Raw genomic sequence first — 20,246 nt, forward strand, 5'->3', positions numbered from 1 at the left:
TACAACATGTTCTCACTGGAATGAAAAAATTACAAGAACCCAGCCAATATGCTATGTGTTATCAGGGTCTAAAATCATGGATACAGGACAGAAAGGTCATTATAATGTAATTCCATCAATCCTCCCACTTATTAAGATGCTGCCCATTATCTGCGGCTTTGCTCATTCCACCTGCTAAAAGAAAACCTTGTATAATAATAGTGCTACTGGGCTTCCCTGGTGGCACAGTGGTTAAGAATCTGCCTGTCAATGCAGGGGACATGGGTTCAAGCCCTGGTCCAGGAGGATCCCACATGCCGTGGAGCAAATAAGCCTGTGTGCCACAACTACTGAGCCCATGAGCCACAAATACTGAGCGTGCGTGCCACAACTACTGAAGCCTGCGTGCTACAACTACTGAAGCCCGTGCACCTAGAGCCCGTGCTCCGCAACAGGAGAAGCCACCGCGATGAGAAGCCCGCACACCGCAACAAAGAGTAGCCTCCACTCACCACTACTAGAGAAAGCCCATGCACAGCAACGGAGACCCAACACAGCCACCATAAATAAATAAATGAATGAATGAATGAATAAATAAATAAATAATACTGCTACCCACTGTTCTAAACATTGTAAATATAGTAACTCATTCCAAGTATTTAACAGACAATAATTTATTTAAGACTTTGAAATGAGGTTAGCACTATTATTATCTCTTTTGCAGATGAAGAAGCTAACAGACACAAAGAGATGAAAAAATCTGTCCACGATCTCGCAACTAGTTAAGTAGCATAGCTAGAACTGGAACCCAGGCAATGTGACCCTAGCACTCTCTTAATCAGGATGTTATGCAACCTTAGCTAGCTTTCCCCCTCCCATTCAGCCTTTCTGCCAGTGAGTGAAAGAGGTTTATGAACAAATACAATGAACCATCCATGCCGTCCTCAGCCGCCATCACTTATTCTCCCTCTCTCTCTCTCTCTCTCTCTCTCTCTCATACACACACACACACACACACACACACACACACCCCAGGCTGTCTTTTGTGATTTCTCTTTCTTTGCAAGGTGACGCTCGCTGTCATTGGGAATGGCAGGAAAAAAAGCATAGGAAATTAATTCTAAAAATCAGCTGTGGTAAGTTTTTCTTCACCCAAGGCTCACAACCAAAGTTCTTAGTGAATTTTACATGCTACTCTGATTATTTCTAGAAGACTGATAATGAACTTCGTGCCCACAGGCTTAAGTGAAAATCTGCCTAACACCTTGTGTTTCCCCACTACTCAGTTAGTAAATGTCACCATGGTTCTCCAGACACATAAGCAAGGGAAACCCAGGACAATGTGTAACCCCTGGCACCCACGTTCAATCACTAAACCTGTTTTTTGGAGTCTATACACTGTCTTCCATCTCCTAGTCCAGGTCACTAACCACTGGGTTTCTAAAACCTTCACTACCCTTGCCACTAGTCATACTTATCTCCCTTGCAAAAGACCCTTCCAAGAGGTAACTAGGATAATGTCACTGCCTTGATTTAAAAACAAACAAACAAAACTTAAGACACTTCCCTTTGCCTTCAGGACAAAGTTCAAGATCCCTAAGATAGCTTACAATACTTGCTTATTTCTTGAGTCAAATCTCTTGCCATTACCAATGGCTAACCCCACTCCTTAAGTTGCGTTCACTTTCCCAGCCCTACTAACTACTTTCCATTCCCTGAATGCTCATCTTAGACATCAAATCCAGTTTGTTATAATCATCTGGGTTCCTCTTGAAGAGGAGAAAAGCAGAGTAAAGTGACATTAGCAGAACTGAAATGCAAAAATATAGACATTTCCCCAGAATTACTACTGCTTGCTGGAAACTTGTGTTTAGCTTCACTCCCTTCCTCTATTGTTAACTTGGAATCTCTTTTCCTAAAGTGTATTTTTTTGAGTAAATGGGTCACAGAGGCACATTTGTCTTGCTCCATTAAGACTTTTATAACATTTGACTGAATAGTAAGATCTTTTGCCAAATAAAGAAACTGAGGGACCTAATCCCATAAGACTTTGCTTCAGAAAGGGAAAGAGAACCAAGGAGATGATTTCCCCTTGCTTTTACAAAGACAGAGCTGAAACAGAGAAAGACAAGCCGGTACAAAGAAAAAGGAACCAAACCCCACTGGTGACTGGTGACTGTATTCCCAGCACCTAGGGTTTAGCACACAGTAACTGCTCAGTAAATAGCTGTTGACTTGATGATAGATATATGAACAGATAGATAGATGAAAATGGAAAAAAATGAACATTCTTTGTTGTCTCTGAGAAATTCATGAAGAAAAAAAAGGACATCTGTTCAAACCTCCCTGGGTAGCCTGCCTTTTAAAGATACTAGAGATCTTTAAGTGATTCCATTAAAAAAAATAATCCACTAAAATCAAAGGAGACAAGTAAACTATTTTTAACTAATAATTTTATTAATTTTTATCACAGCAAGCATCATATTAGTTTTGTATAAGACAAATCTATGATACAGTAAAATCATACTTTTACATGCTGAACATTTTATCTTATCTCAGGGCTTGTTTTTAACTATATATAACTTATTTTGTCCCTTTATGGGACCTAGACTACAATTTTTTATTTAAATTACAGATTTAGAGTTCCTGAGTCTTTCCTTCTACATCATTCTGATTAAGGCTATGACTGCATGTGTGAGTCCTTGTTTATCTCTGGTTTTAACCCGAGAAATCCCAGTTTGCCTAGAACAGTTCTAGCTTAAGTCTGTTACACATTCCCCATTATTAATAACTCTCTTCATCATTCTCCCAAGTGTTAGGATTTGAACAATAAATTATATTGTAACCCTAGTTACACTGTACCCACATTGGGGGAAAAAAAATGCTGATTTAACATGATCCTCTTAATAAGGAAGCTTTCCAGAACACACTCTGGTACAAAGCAGAGGCCGCATTACTAGCTATCTCTGTATGTAAATTACCATACTGGTGTACATGCACTGTGGCCCAAGCTAGATTATGAGCCCTGGGGGAGAAGCCCTCCATCTTGCACCCCATCCTCACTCATCACAATAGTACAACCAGTACAACACAAGAGAAGGGCCTGAAATACTGGCCTCGCCATTTTGTGTTTGTGTGATGTTCATAGAACAGAGCTGAATTGACACCCAGGATGTACAAGCTGATAAGGACCATAGGCAATTTAGCAAGTGTCAGAGATGAGAAGAACAAGCAAAGGAGATTTGCTTAAAGAAGAGATGCTGTTCTTTCCAGAGCCCAAACAGGAGGTTCTCCTGAGACTTCTGGGGCCCAAGACAGCCAGGAAGGCTCACAGCAACGAAGGCTGAAGTGTATCTTCCAATGACTTGAGACCCTGGTGAGGAAACTGAAAGATATGAGGACAAGTAGAAGTTTGATTTCTGGTGCCAGAAAAATGTGACACTGAGACATCTGGGAGGAGAGCACCTGCCTACAGGAAAGGCAGGACGGTTTTCTGCATCCAACAGAGAGGGATGCAGCCTGTGACAGGAGCCTAATCATTTTGGATGAAACTTAATGTGCAGGACAGAAGGAAATGTTTAAATAATAACATAGTACTGAACACTGTGGGGGAAATAGCATGTATGACTTAAGAAAAAGAAAAGCAGAAGAGAAAGCACCCACTGACTCTCAAGAGAAAATGACAAAGACTGGGAATAACATTTTTGCAGTTTAAAACTGATGATAAACATACAGGAGCAAAGAGTAGCAGTATCACCTTGTATTTATATAGTCCTTTAAAGGTCACCATGTCTTTTGAATCCATACTGAAATGTGACCCACAGCTCAACTCAGATGGGTTGAGACCCATTAACCTCACTTAGAGAAGGAGACAGGGACACCGGAAGAGAATGTGTACAACACTCAGCTCATAAAGAAGCTAAAACACACTAACCTTAACAAAGAGAAGGATATGGATTACCCAGTATAATAATAATAAATAATTGACGAGCTTAATGTCAATCCCCAACAAAGTACAATAAAATATTAAAAAACAAACACCTGTTTTCAGAAGCTAAAATGTATTCATCATGAACAAGTCATTTGGAACTAACATTATTCTCTTTTTAGAAAGAGTTAAAATTTCAGTGTCATCACACATAGGGTTGTCAGCAAAGCAACAGGCAGACTCAATCACTCAGACCCACTCACTCTGCGTCTTCTCTCTCTGGAGGACTGAAACCATAGCTCTCTTTTGGTCACTATAGAATCTCCTTGTCCTCAGTGCACTGGACAACAATGCTCCACACAGTATTGAAAGGAGGGTGAGTGAGTGAGTGAATTCTGTCTTTATGTACAAATTCAAGAAATGCAGGCTAGAGGGCAGTAGTAGGATACTCTGATTAATGGATTGACTTTAACCTGGAAGACCTATCCTCAGGGCTCCAAGTTGGTCTTTTCCTCCCTAATTTTTTAGTCAGTAATTTTAAAATATAAGATAATCATTATTTCTATTTTAACTACCCCTACCATCTACTGAACACTTCATTTTTGCATTATGGTAAGTACTTGGCATGTATTATCTTATATATTCCTCCATCATCTTTTATTTATTTATTTTTGGCTGCGTTGGGTCTTCGTTGCTGCGTGCAGGCTTTCCCTAGTTGCGGCGAGCAGGGGCTACTCTTCGTTGTGGTGCGCAGGCTTCTCATTGAGGTGCCTTCTCTTGTTGTGGAGCATGGGCTCTAGGCGCGCGGACTTCAGTAGTTGTGCCTCACGGGCTCTAGAGCACAGGCTCAGTAGTTGTGGCGCATGGGCTTAGCTGCTCCGAGGCATGTGGGATCTTCCCGGACCAGGGCTCAAACCCATGTCCCCTGCATTGGCTGGTGGATTCTTAACCAATGCACCACCTGGGAAGTCCCCCATCATCTTTCTGAAGAAATACTATAATGCCATTTTACAGATGAGAAAACTGAGACTTTAAAAGGTTATGTAATCTTCTCAAGATAACACAACCAGTGAGTGGCAGAGCAAGGCTGCAAACCCCAGCCTGTCTGCCTCCAAAGGCTGCCTTCTTAACGAATATGTGCATTATGCTTATCGAATCTGCAGAAGATAGCTACGCATGACATATAATACATGGAAGGCTGTCATAATATTTTGAATCAGAATTGAAAATAAGTTTAACAGACGTCATGAGGACACAAATTATTTTAAAAACTGATAAAGAGAAAAGAGATTAGATTTATTTCGCGAAAACCTAGTGCTGATGACAGAAGTTCCAGAGATCTTTTATTTCTTATTGAACTTCCAACTGCTTTGTGAAGCAGTAAGGTTTCCTCTCTTTAAAATGTTTAAGAAGAAAGAAGCTGGCTAACATCTCAGGAACTTTTTATAAAAATGGAGGGTAGGATATATGACCTCAGAGTCCCCCAACTTCATCTATTCAGAAAACATTTTAGAGCACATAGCAGGTACTCCCAGTTGAAGCAGTTCTATTAACTTATATTTTTCATAGTCTGAAGCCTTATTTTTTAATGTATCCCATTCATCTAAAAAATTTTCCCCCTAGATACAATGTCCTTCTGGAATACGTCATCTAGCATGATAATTTATCTACATGAGAAGATTCAATGCAGCATCACATATAATTTTAAAAAGGAAACAAGCTGGGTAGTCATCCACAAGGGTGGGAGTAAAACAAATGGGTTAGATGGTGAAAGAGGTCTGTAAACGTATGTATGAAATTGTGTGAATTTCAAAAAAAAACTATACATGGAAGAATAAGTAAAAGCATGTTTAGGGGCTTCCCTGGTGGTGACCCGGTGGTTAAGACTCTGTGCTTCCAATGCAGGGGGTGCAGGTTTGATCCCTGGCTGGGGAACTAAAATCCCACATGCGCGTGGCCAAAAAAAAAAGGGAGCTGTGTTTGACTCTGTACTATATTTTGTCCTTTAACTGTTCTTAGATGGAATCACCACAATAAAAATAATTATTATTTTTTTTTAAAAAAAGCATGTTTATTTGTGATGACCTAGAGGGGTGGGATAGGGAGGCTCAAGAGGGAGGGGATATGGGGATATATGTATACTTATAGTTGATTCACTTTGTTGTACTGCAGAAACCAACATAACATTGTAAAGCAATTATACTCCAATAAAGAAAAAATAAATAAAATAATAAAATAAAATTCAGGGAAAAAAAGCATGTTTACTGTAGCTTTATTTGTCATATCAAAAATTACAAACTATGTATAAAATAGATGGAATAAGAACCTACTGTATAACACAGGGAACTATATTCAATATCTTGTAATAACCTATGACAGAAAAGAATCCGAAAAAGAATATATATGTGTATGTATAATGAATCACTTTGCTGTACACCTGAAACACTGTAAATCAACTATACTTCAATTTTTTAAATTAAATTTCATAAAAAAGAGAAAAGAAATAGAAGAGAGAAAGTGAAGGAAAAAAATTACGAACAACCTAAGAGCCAGTACAGAGTAGGTTGGAACAATTTTCCAATGAACGGAAGCAAGATAAATGTTCGACTTGAAAATGCTGGCCTAAGTATGCTTTTCCTTTAGTAGCTTATTTTGGGGGATTCTGTCTTTTGGTTTCAGTTTTTGCTTTTGCCAAAATTATCTCATGTAATTGACTCCATTCCCTTCTTAAGGTCCATTATGCCTAACCATTTAAGTTAGCATATTTATGCAAATCAATGATTTTATCTCTAGGATATACTAAGAGTCAGTATACAATAATATCACATTAAATGCTCATTTAACTTACTTAAATTCGACTCTATGTTTTGTACAATAAAAACAAATTATTATAGATCATGGCCACTAACTAAGCCAACAATATCATCTGGTTCTTTACATGAAATGGTCTAAAACTTGAGGAAAAAAAGGCTGTATTCAATATATTGTGTGGTTGTAGATTACACACAAATCCATATGTTCTGCTAATGAGCTGTTAGTAGATTCTAAAGGGAAATTTCTCTTCATCATCAGTATTTGGTAAACAGATGTGAAGTAATGCATTATAAAACACTGCTCTTTTCCCCCCTTCTTAATACTAAATCAAGTATCTTTTGGAATCTAACTCTCATTTAAGATGTAACTCACTGGGGGACTTCCCTGGTGGCACAGTGGTTAAGAATCGGCCTGCCAGTGCAGGGGACACGGGTTCGATCTCTGGTCCGGGAAGATCCCACATGCCGCAGAGCAGCAAAGCCCATGCGCCACAACTACTGAGCCTGCACTCTAGGGACCGTGTGTCGCAACTACTGAGCCCGAGTGCTGCAACTACCGAAGCCCACGTACCTAGAGCCCATGTTCCGCAACAAGAGAAGCCACCACAATGAGAAGCCCGTGCACTGCAATGAAGAATAGCCCCCGCTCGCCACAACTAGAGAAAGCCCGTGCGCAGCAACGAAGAACCAACGCAGCAAAAAAAAAAAAAAAAAGGCTTCCCTGGTGGTGCAGTGGTTGAGAGTCCGCCTGCCGATGCAGGGGACGCAGGTTTGTGCCCCAGTCCGGGAGGATTCCACGTGCCGCGGAGCGGCTGGGCCCGTGGGCCATGGCCGCTGAGCCTGCGCGTCTGGAGCCTGTGCTCCACAACGGGAGAGGCCGCAGCAGTGAGAGGCCCACGTACCACACACACACACAAAAAGACGTAACTCACTGAACCACCAGAGCAAGAGAGAACGAAATAATAAGTGCTAGCACTTATCAAGCACTTAACTACGAGCCGAAAGCACTTAACTATGAGCCGAAACAACCAACTTATAAGAGCTTTACAAACATTATTCCATTTAATGCTTACAAAAACCTTACGATACAGGTACATCTCCAATATTACAGGTGAGGAAATTGAGCACAGAGAGGTTACTGATAACATCAAAATGAAGCACTTTCCTTGTATTTTCATAAAATGTTGTGCCCTGTAATTCCCTAATGAGTTACAGATATAAATGTGCATTTATACCACTTGGACTCAGTTTCCCCATAAGCCCTCAACTCAGAAATCCCTCTTGAATGCAAAGACTCTTCACGAAATTCTAGCCCTGCCTTTGCAAGTGCTCGTTAACAATGTGGTGATAGGAGACGCAAAGCAGATGTCAGCACAGTTCTACAAATGAGGCCTAATTACAGCACTTCAGAGCGGAAGAGAAAAGGTCTGATTAGCTGACCCTCTTCTCACTCTTCTGTGTGCAGTGCAGAATCAAGACAAAAGAAAGTCTAAGGAAAAAGATGAAAGGATAGAATAGAAACAAGACCATAAACTGTCTTAGTTATCAAGGAGATGATTTCCAATTTTCTGAGCAATGCATTAGGCTTTACTCAAGCCAATGATGGGCTCACTAGGAAAACTGACCATTTAGAGTTAAGTTAGGGAAAACGCTTCTGTTTTTGCTATCACATGCAGGCAGGTCACTAGTGGAATAAGTGAAAACATAATGCTATTGTCTGCTCTTTATAAGCCATTTTCAAATGTTGGTGTGGGCTGCTTTAACAATATAATCAATACGAATCAGAAATTCTGTCTTAACTGAAATAAGATATTTGATGACAAAGGTAAAGTAATGCATTAAAAAACACTGGGTTTTTCCTCTCCCTTAATACTAAAAGCAATTATCTTTTCATTTTCCATAGAGATGAATGAAATCCCTGAACAGCTGATATTTAAGCTACAGCAATTAAAGAGAAGTGAGTGGCTCTTCAAGTTTATAATTACGTATGCAAACTCAGCATCAAAATACTGTCTCTACATGAATGAATTTATCCACGAAACAGAAACAGACTCACAGACATAGAGAACAGACTTGTGGTTGCCAAGGGGGAGGTGGGGTGGGGGAGGGAGGGATTGGGAGTTTGGAATTAGCAGATGCAAACTATTATATATAGAATGGATAAACAACAAGGTCCTACTGTATAGCACAGGGAACTATATTCAATATCCTGTAACAAACCATGGGAAAAGAATATGAAGAAGAATATATATGTATATGTATAACTGAATCACTTTGCTGTACAGCAGAAACTAACAAAACATTGTAAATCAACTGTACTTCTATAAAATAAATTTAAAAATATATATATCCTCCATTTATGCAGTTCAGATGGCTACGTTTACAGGACTACAAAGACTGAATGCATCCTTCACAGTAACAATACAGAAATATCCCATCACAGCAGATGCAGAATCTATTATCATGTCACCCAGGTCCATTCCATTGTTCAAACACATCTATCGTCAGACACTGAACTGCCTCACGCAATGCTAGTTTAAATTTAACTCTCACAGTAGTCCCATTACAAAATGCCTGCAGACACCCATCCAAATATTTGACCCCAATTTGTTTTAAATAAAGCCTTTTGTGTATGTCATACATGTACTGATCAAAAGCAAAGTCAGTACTATACCTGGTTATTTCTTCTTTAAGCTTACATGGATCTTCGGCATAGAATTTAATACCAAAATACAAAGTATACGGAGGTCCAGCTAAAAATAAGAAATAGAAATTAAATTTCACATTATAAATTAGTCAAAGTAGTAGTGTAATATTACACAACTACTAAAAATTACACTCAGCAAAAATATTTGCAAACCATATACTGGACAAGGGGTTAATATCCAAAATATATGAGGAACTTACACAACTCAGTAGCAAAAAACCAAATAACCCAATTAAAATAATGGAACCTAAATAAACATTTTTCCAAAGAAGACATTCAAATGGCCAAAAGATACATGAAAAGATATTCAACACGGCTAATCATCAGGAAAATGCAAATCAAAACCACAGTGAGATGCCAACCTCACAGCTACAAGAAGGGCTATTGTCAAAAAGACAAAAGTGGGGCTTCCCCTGGTGGCGCAGTGGTTGAGAGTCCGCCTGCCGATGCAGGGGACACGGGTTCGTGTCCCGGTCCAGGAGGATCCCACATGCCACGGAGCGGCTGGGCCCGTGAGCCATGGCCGCTGAGCCTGCACGTCCGGAGCCTGTGCTCTGCAATGGGAGAGGCCACAACAGTGAGAGGCCCGTGTACCGCCAAAAAAAAAAAAAAAAAAAAAGAAGACAAAAGTGTTGATGAGGATGTGGAGAAAGGGGAAGCCTTGTGCACTGTTGGTGGGATGGAAATTGATCAAACCATTAGCGAAAACAGTATGGAAGTTCCTCAGAAAGTTAAAAACAGAGCTACCATATGAGCCAACAATCCCACTACTGGGTATTTATCCAAAGGAAATGAAATCAGGACCTCCAAGAGATGTATGCACCCCCATTTTCACTGCAACATTATTTACAAAAGCCAAGACATGGAAACAACCTATCAGTAGATGAATGTGCACAAAGAAATGGGATATATATACACAATGTAATATTATTCAGCCATGAAAAGAAGGAAATCCTCCCATTTGTGACAACATGGATGAACCTAGAGAACATTAAGCTACGTGCAACAAGCCAGACACAAAAAAACAAATAGTGCCTGATCTCACTTATATGTGGAAACTAAAACAGTCACATGCCTAAGTGCAGAGAGTAGAATGGTGGCTGCCCAGGGCCAGGAGGAGGGAGAGGTGGGAAGCTGTCAGTCAAACAGTAAAAAGTGTCAGTTATGCAAGATGAATGAGTTCTGGTGATTTAATGTAGAGTTTGGGGACGATAGTTAACTATTGTACACTACTACTGTATTACATACTTGAAATTGGCTAAGAGGATAGATCTTAATTTAAATCTTCTCACCCCACTCCCACCCCGGTAACTATGCCGAGGTTATAGATAAATTATTTAGCTTGACATGGTACTCTTTTCACAATGTATACATACGTCTGTCAAAACATCAAGTTGTACACCTTAAATATATACAAATTTTTTATGTCAAAGATACCTCAACAAAGTTGTTTAAAAAATTACACTCACCAAGAATTTCTAAAGACAGAAAATGCAAAATGAAAAAACAAGGGTTCAGAATTGGGCAATAGTAAGGCTTCAACTATGTAGTTATCTATGTAGTATGGATCTATGTGCTCATAAACACAAGAAAAAAGAAAGGACCAAATACATTAGAATATTGCCAGTTCTTCTCATCTCTGGTTAGTGAGATAAGCACAAGTTTTATTTATTTCTAATTTTTCCATTTTTCACATTTTCTACAACATATGTATTTTTCATAATGAAGAAAGATTACTGATAAACAAAATGAATAGTTTTAAAAACCACCTAAGTATTGCAAAAAGTACCCCCCAAATCTGCAAAATGGTGGAAACAATTTAAATGCTCAGCAGCAGGTGGACCATTTAAGTCAACCACAGGACATACACAGGGTACCATTCAACCGTTTAAATGGGCAGAGGGGAACTTTACGTACTGATGGGAAAAGATCACCAAGCTCTATTTCTGACTGCAGAAATATGACTCCTTCTGTGTGTAAAAGAAAGTTATCTGTTAAAATATGGGCCCACACCCCAACAGAAGAATGCATAAGAAATTACCAAGAGTGGTAAACTTTGGGAAGAGGGGCTGTAAACTTTTTTTGCCCAGCTTTATTGAGGTATAATTGACAAATTAAATTATAAGATATTTAAAAGTATACATTGTGAAAGCATTTCTCCCCAGCAAGTTAATTAACACATCCATCCCCTCACAAACTAACTTTTCCTTTCAGTGAGAACATTTAAATTCTACTTTTAGCAAAACTGATAAGTCAGAAATTTCTTATCATGTATATCTCTTACCATTTAAAAACAAAATTATCAGTGAGGCTATGTGGTAGGATTAGGAGCAATATTTGTTTCATTCTTAAACTTTTCTGAATCTAAAAATATGTTCTTACATATTTAAGAACACATTTCTCATCTCAGTCATTTACCACACACAGAAGAACTACATGCACAAATACCAAATATATATGAAACAAAATCTGGAATTGTACCTGGGAAAATATAAAATATAATTAAACACTCACACTGTGCAAGAGGACACAAGCCCCTTCGTTTGCCAGCCACATTATATTTTCACTAGAAATATTTCTATTTCAGAAGGTACAAATATAACCTGCACTGTTTCCAAAACTGCATACTTCTGAGCAATGTGGTAACTAGATCTTATATTAAATCTGTTTTAAAATGGATTTGTTACCTGGTGCACCAATCGGTGGTCATAGTTTCTAATTATTTTCTCCAACAAAAGCTCTCCCACACAAATAAAAAAGATATGAAACAGGCACCTGTGCAAAAATACTTCCACCCACACACTGTTATCCCAAGTCTCTGATACTGTATAACAGACATACAGTTTATTTTCATTTTTAACTAAGTAAATAAAGTCACAAATTTAGAAGCTGGGGAGAGGAAGTTACATAGAACAACAGATAACAAAGCCATAATGACCTTATAATATATGAACTATGTTATTATTTATTATTATTATGACACACAAGCTATGTGTATAAAACCCCTGTTCCTGGCACACAGAAGACAAGCAACACTAGGGCCTCGCCCTGCTCCCCTCAGCTACGCCTTCCTGTGTAAGGCACGCCTTAGGCTGGAGCTGTTTTAGAAACTAAATTTTAAAAGGAACTTTGTTACAATTTACGGTTAGAGTTGATTCCATATGTCCGAGTTCTATGTTTCCTTATTTTATTTCTGACAAACAGACCTCTACCCCTGAACACAGATGTCAAGGAGGCACTGACTGTTAAGTATTTAGAAAAGCCAGGAAGTCCACCCGCTGCTGATCTGTGCCAATCAAACTCTGTGTTACTGAGCAGATGGGTCCACCTGCACCTGCAGGACACCAGGGCTGGCATCTGGGGGCAGAATGAGCACAGATGCTGCTGAGATGGTGCACAAAGGGAGGAAGGCCTTGTCCAGACTCCAGAGTTGCTTTTATTCGCTGGAACATGACAGATTGCACCCTATTGACCAAGCCTAGATAGCCGAAATGTATTTAGTGATGAGCAGTTAAGCAGAAGTTTGAAAAATATATAATGAAAAACATTGTTTGGACTAATTTTCTTTAAGGACTTTTGGCCCAAATCAGCCCTCCCTTTCCCACTTACATACAAAGTGTCTGGTGTCCAAATATATAAATTACTATTCGACTGTATTTGATAATGTGCAAAAATGTTTCCTAAACATCTGATTCCCAACAAGCATCTGGTAACATACGCAAGGCAGGAAAAGCTCCAAGGAGGTAAAGCAACTCGCCCAAGATCCCAATGATGAGAACCACGTTTGCTAGTACTTAGAGTTCAGTGCCTGCTGGCCACTATTGCATACAGGCTCTCAGGGAAAATATTATAACACCTTTAGAGCAAGCAAATACTTCATCTACACATCACTGTTTTATAGATCAATCAAAGGCTAGAGAAATGGAGATTTTGGAGCAAGGATATGTCTACCCAGGTATTTTTTGGCTCCCTAGCCTAAGACTGACTATAAATATCAGGTGCTGATGAAGTAAATTCCTAGATTATCATCTTGATCTACGTCTTTCCACAGAGTCTACCTTTAAGAAATCCTTATGTAAAGTAAGTTAATGTTGTCTTACTCTAGCAAAATAGAAGCCAGAAACTGGGAATCCTCTAATCTACCTTTTGTGAAGACTAATTTCAAGGCCTTTAATGATAATAGTCTCCCATTAGCTAAGGATAACTAAATCATAAAGCACCTATGAGAATCCTGACGACTAGCAAATATTCTGTCATTTTTACAGATATTCCTTCTGACTTATCTGCTGGAGATGTGAGAGCCATTCTCCCTCATTAATTATCAAACTATCTTATGAGATAAAAAATTATGCATTATTCACTTACATAACTTTTCTTCAATTGTAATATCAGTGTTTTATTCTTCCTGTACATCAAATTTTTAATAGGATGACATTTATTTAGGATGAGAAAGTAATTGCATTACAGATTATAGATATTAAACATAATATTTCATGCCATGTAATGAAATAGATACTTCAAATGCTCTTAGGAACACTTGAATAATACACCTTAAATAAAATAATTTCTATTTTTCTTCATCATTTGGGTAGAAATCTCAACTTTTTTCTTATAAAAAACCTTTGCATTTGTTTTAAAATAACAATTCCTAAAATTTTTGGACTGGTATTTTTTTTATTTTTTTATACAGCAGGTTCTTATTAGTCATCCATTTTATACACATCAGTGTATACATGTCAATCCCAATCGCCCAATTCATCACACCACCACCCTCACCACCACGTGCCGCCGCCGCTTTCCCCGCTTGGTGTCCATACGTTTGTTCTCTACATCTGTGTCTCTCTTTCTGCCCTGCAAACTGGTTCATCTGTACCATTTTTCTAATTGAACTGGTAATAAAATAAGTGGTTCAAATGGACAAGACAGATATTTACTGTATTTATTATTATACCTGAATATTTTGGAAAAGTGCAGATTTCTAGATCCCAAGGGATGAGACTTGTTAAACTGGAGTGCCCACCATTCACACGAGGATACCTCTTGGAAGTTTTCTGCATTCACATCTAATCACATGAACCTCCTGCTTCTCCTCAGCCTTTAGTGGGCAGTTTGCTCACTCAGGAAGCACGTGGTATTAGAAGTCAGAAGGTCAGGACTTCAGTCATCCCTCTGCTGTCAAGCAGCGTCTCATCCATGGCAGGTCATAAGCTGTTTCTGATTAGGATTTACTCCTGTGTAGGCTGAGTAGGCAGAACTTGATGATGTCTAAGGTATATATTTTGAGGCCTCCAGCCCCATCTTTGAAACCTGTTGCCCACTCCCATCCAGAATGCTGGCCCCTAGCGGCTATGTTTGCACTGACCTTGCAAAAAGCCTAGACATAGCTGACAGGACTGAAGTGAGCTACTGACTCAAACTGGGCTTGTCCGACACCCGCCCTAGAATTTGGAATTGCAATTCAGAGACAGTCAGTGCACTTCTGCCTGTGGCTAGAGCTGTAACTTGGAAACTGAGGAGGCTTAAAGAGAGCCAGGCCACAGACAGAAACAAAAATGATGCTGATGTTCAGAGAAACAGTACTCACTGAGTCCCTGACTGTTCGTTCTGCAGTTCTTAGCTCCCAGTTCCTTTCTGAGGCACAGCTCGGTTCCTGCCCTTGGGGTCTGTAAAGCATCATGTGACCCATTTTACCACAGGGAGTGAGCCAATACACATGGAAAGTACAGACTCAGAATGGGGGTAAGAGAGGCCAGAAGAATCCACTAGATCTTATTAGCAATAATTTGTACATTAAAACAAAATGGTCTAATGATACCGTTTCAGTTTGGGAAGATGGCAAACATTTTGGAGACGGACAGTGGTAATGGTTGCACAACAATGTGAATGTACTTAACGTTGTTGAATTGTACACCCCCAAGTGGTCAAAGTGGTATACCTTATGTTATATACCGATATTTTACCATAATTTTAATAAAGACGATTTAAAAATAACTACTCTTCTGCATACTTAAGGGCTGCAAGTGTGTGTGCACATGCACATTTGTAAATAAAAACTTGGGTTATGGAAATTAACGTTAATGAATATAACCTTAATTAGACTCTGAGTCACCTAGTAAGATGCACATTGATAAAATTAAAACCAAAACAGATGGGTCCTTTCTGAAGTCACAGCAACCTTTCAGGTTACGAGGGCACTCCTTAATTACCGTCTCAGCCAACTGAATAATGTGAAGGGCAAGACCACTCCTTAACCCAAGAAACCCAAGCACTTTAAAAGGTCGAATGTCCACCTCTTTTTCAAACCAGTGCCTCTCTGCCTTTTCTGTCTGAAGGTGAAATTTTAAAGACAGTGGAAAAGTCACAGACAAAAGTCCAGGCCAGGTGCACACAAAATCCAAATTCAATACTCAGATCCACTCAGAGTCTTCATCTACACAAATCTTACAGAGTTTGCAGAGACCTGGCGACGTACAAACACCCATCTCCATATTCTGGCACTCAAGTGCTAATATTCACCTACGTAGTATTAAAGCCCATTTCTGCACCCATCTAATCATGGACATTATATTATTTTCAAATTTGAACAAAGTTAAAATCAAATACCTACTGTTGATCAGTTCTTTGTGTTCCGCTAGGGTTTTCGCAGGATCCAGCCAATACTGTGTGAGGAAGAAAAGGGTAATTACAGAAATTAGTTGCTTTTCATTGGCCTTCGCTTCAAGAGTATTTGGAAAGTGTTATTTTTTTAAATAACATTTAAATCATAAGTAAAACATTTCATTTATGATATATACACATAAACTTACATAAGAGTTTTCTGCTGCTAGGACATTAAAAGAAAAGAAAAATGTCAGCGTTTGGAGAGAAGCAGAGAAGAGAAACAGGAGAGAGCCCATGCTGGGTTCTTAGTTGAATTCTCGTACTGGTTATAAGATCAGTAACATCAAGATGCTAGTGAGTGAGCTTCTTACCGTCTCTGGTGGGAAAACAACGGCTGCAGAGAATGCCCCCCAATCTCTTTCCAGAGTCCCTATAACAATTCCCCTACAGACATGTCTACCCCTAAAATGTCTTTACTCTTTTCATGTCCAGTCTCATCCCTTATAGGTATTGCTGCTAGATGTAAAGAAGAAAGCAACCAAATCAAATCACATCCTCATTAAGTAATCCAGGAGAGGTGGCTCAGCACAGTGACTGAGGGTTCGAGTCCCAGAGCAGACCGGTCTGGATTCTGTCCTGGCTCTCCCCTCATTATCACCATGGAACTTGGAACCAGTTACTGGACCTCTCTCTGAACCGTCTTCGTAGGCTTGCTAGGAGGGTTAAATCAACTAAGTCATGCAAAGTCTTCAGAATAGCCCCTGGCTCACACTAAGCATGCAACACACGCTAGTGATGATTATTATTAAGGTGTGATGGTCATTCTTAATAAGTGCCATTAGCCAGTCTAAGGTACTTGCTTATTAATTCAAATTAATTTTTGATGAATAGAATTTTAGACAGTGATGGGAGAATTGGGGGCTCTGTGGAGAGGCCTTCCTTTAAATCTCACCTTTGTGAAATAAAGTCACTGAAAGAAAAAGAAACAAGCCTTCTGCCTCATCTTCATGTGGAGGAAGCGCAGGGGAGAAGCAAACCAAGTACAAAGGGGACACCCGGGGCTCCCATAGAAGCACACAGTCGAAGGGATCCCACTGCCTGGAAAGTCAGGGGTGGTGGGCAAGGTGGAAACTTTACCCTGCTGTTCTGGCCAAATGCTGGAGATTCCAAGGGCTGAGCTAACCAGTTTCCATGTTCTCATATTCCCGGATGAAGAAGGAGCAATTCTCATAGCAGGGCCGTAGGAGCTGGTCCACCTTGAGCCACTTCATTCCTAGCACTCTTGTGTTTGTCCTGGTGGAATCATTCACACTCTCCTGACCACACTGGGTCAAGAATCACAAGCCACAAAAGGAGTCTAAGAGAACCTTCCTGCCCAGCTTCCCTTTCCCTGCCCCTCCACTAAGGGCAGAAATGCTTGCTCTGCTATATAACAGTAGCAGTAATTATAAATAGTAATTATAATATTTTACATAATCCCCTTACCTTTTATTCCTAATTACATATAAAAATCATTCATCCTAAATGAATGTCATAATCATTTTATTGTAAGATTTTATTACAATACTTAACTCTATTCATGTACACATAATCTTCACTATTTGCCACTTCTAGAGCAGTTTCAGATTTTCCAACTTTTTCAAAAGGTATCCAATATAAACGGGTAGCAACTTATGACACAAGGTTCATTATTCCGCTCCTTATCACGTCTCAATTTTTGAAGGTCTAGAAACACTCACTTTTAAAGTAAAAAAGATACATTTGAAGAAGAGGCCATAATCAGTGAACTGCTTTGAAGCCCACAATGGCTAAAAATGTGGCTTTGGTGTTAAAATAAATGGCTCCCAGGGAAACACTGATTCATTCAAATCAAGTAAAATCAATTCAAATGCTCAGCTGTGTGTTGGACACAGAGCAGACCCTTTCCTCTAGGTATATAAAGCTATGGCTGCTTCCCACAAAATGGAAACATTAGGTGGGTGGACTGTTTCTTGCAATTCATGTTAAACAAAAGGGTTTGACTATCCCTGGATTTTTCAAGTAAGATAAAACCAAGGAAAACACACTCAACCATAAACACTTGCATCAGGTTTCTATTGCTGCCATAACAAGTTATCACAAATGTAGAGGCTTACAACACCACCCATTTATTAACTCCAAGGTCTGCAGATGAGTTGGTTTCTTTGCTCTAGGTTTCCCAAGGCCAAAATCAAGATGTCAGCTGGCTGGGGTCCTGGAGGGTTATTTGGGGAGGAGACCCTACCCACAAGAGCACTTTTGGGAGGAGACTTGGAGTTGGGCCATGAGAGGCCTTCCCAGTTTTCTCCAGATGTCAAGGCACACATAATACTAGGCCTTACACTGCACTAAGTGCTTGGGGCAAGAAAGGAGGGGAGGGAAGAGGCCTCTGGTCTTCCTCCTCTGTCTAATCTCATCTTGAAACTAGTAAAAGACAGAAATTGCAAGAGAGTCCCCTTTTAACATCATCATCTCCCCCCAAAACAAACTTTACAAACATTTTCCTCAAACCAAATCATTGCCTGTCTGTTTTCCCCTCCAGAATGATTTCCAGTCATTAAAAAGCCAGGTAAAGAAAACAAGAAGGAAACTTTAAACTAAATGTAACGGAAAAGACTGGTTAATCTCTTAAAATTTTTTCACCGAATGATAGTCTGTACACTTTTAAAATAAATCTTTCCTTGAGAGCAATCAGATTTGTGAGGTGAAAAAGTATAATGAAGTTTCTGAGACGAGTTAGAAATTACAATTTTGCAGCAAAAAAGGAAGCGTCAAGACTCAGCCAGAGGCTGCTCACTGCACATTAGATACGCTAAATATCAATCCAGCACTTGCCGCGCACGCATTGCATTTGGTCTAAATGGAAACCAGGGGTTGCAGAGGTCAGACAATGATAAATGCCCCAGAACGTACATAATAAAACACGAGCCACCAGGTTCCATAAGCTAGCATTTAAAATGTAAAACCCACTTACGCTCAACCAAAGGAAAGAAACGACCTTGGAACCAAAGCAGCCATCCCATGATGACACGTGTCACCACACATTATCAACAAGCGATCAAACACAGCACACGTGTGATCACCATGAAACACATCAGGCAGCTGCTCCATCACCCGTGAGAAAAAAGGGCACAGAATTTGCCAATGAACACAGCATCCCAGCTTCAGGTTTAGGGTCTACATTCAGAATATTCACCTATATCCAGAATGGATGTAGGCTCTAAAACTGTGATACCGTTCATTCACTTAACATTTGTGGAATACCCACTACATATATTCTTTATATGTCATGTCAGATCTTGTCTTGGGGAGTGTAGGAAAACACAAATGACTGAAACTTTTCCCTAACCGTGGGGCACCCACAGTTTACCAGACACAGAGTTGAAATATAATGTGGTGAGATGATCATGCGTATAAGATGAATACATATGAGATAAAAAGGTGATGTAGAAAGAAAATGAGCTCTTCAGGGTAAGTACAGGAAGGCATCATTGAAGAGAAAACCTTTGAACAGCATGCTCGCAAATAAAAAAACTTTCCCAAAATAGAAATGGAGAACACAGCCCTAAGTTTTTATAAGAATGATATCTAACAGCTCCACTGCTCTTAAAGCTAATGGATCCATTTTTAAGTCACAGCATAGAACATAATACTCCAAGTCCTTTATAGCTGAGGACTTCCTGAAATCAGTGCTACCCGATAACTAGTAACTGTGCAGCTAAGAAATCAATGTTCCTGAAGGACTTCCAGAAAAAGAAGACCTGAAGGACTTCCAGAAGCAATGTCCCATTCAGTCTTCCCATCTGTCCTGGGTTGGGGGAAAGAGAGAAGCAGAGAGCTGAGCAGTGGTCACTGTGGTGCTGGGCTACAGAACAGCTTTCCTGAACTGCGCTTGCTACCTAGACAGTCAGGAGGAGAGACAGCCCCATCTCTCTCATCATCTCTCAACATTCAAGCTGTTCAGTCTCTAGGAAAATCTTTCCATCTTGCCCCCTTCCTGTCCCCCATCTCCTCTCTCTCTCCTATTTCAAACTTACATCCTATAGTTCTGTATATCCTCACAAGCTGAATTAGATCCTATTTTTCAGGAAGATAAGGTAACAATTAACCAAAACAGACCCTGCTCTCTCGTCCTCATTTCTACAGTGGGTTTCCTAACACAGGAGAATGTTAACAAACTGTAACCCCAACACCCAATCAC

At 39.6% G+C, this 20,246-nt stretch overlaps 1 protein-coding gene across 2 annotated transcripts in view; it reads right to left on the minus strand.

Annotated features, from left to right (window-relative positions):
• The window catches only part of EPB41L4A (erythrocyte membrane protein band 4.1 like 4A), a 254,860-nt gene that overhangs the window by 105,670 nt on the left and 128,944 nt on the right, over nt 1–20,246 (minus strand). For both annotated transcript variants that reach the window (XM_060009013.1, XM_060009014.1), the window contains exons 3-4: nt 16,035–16,086; nt 9,395–9,473 (exon numbers count right to left, since the gene is read on the minus strand). In XM_060009013.1, coding sequence (XP_059864996.1) covers nt 9,395–9,473; nt 16,035–16,086 — 131 coding nt within the window. The remainder of the gene's footprint in view (nt 1–9,394; nt 9,474–16,034; nt 16,087–20,246) is intronic.

The sequence above is a fragment of the Delphinus delphis genome, chromosome 3 (assembly GCF_949987515.2).
Source record: "Delphinus delphis chromosome 3, mDelDel1.2, whole genome shotgun sequence".
Taxonomy (NCBI): domain Eukaryota; kingdom Metazoa; phylum Chordata; class Mammalia; order Artiodactyla; family Delphinidae; genus Delphinus; species Delphinus delphis.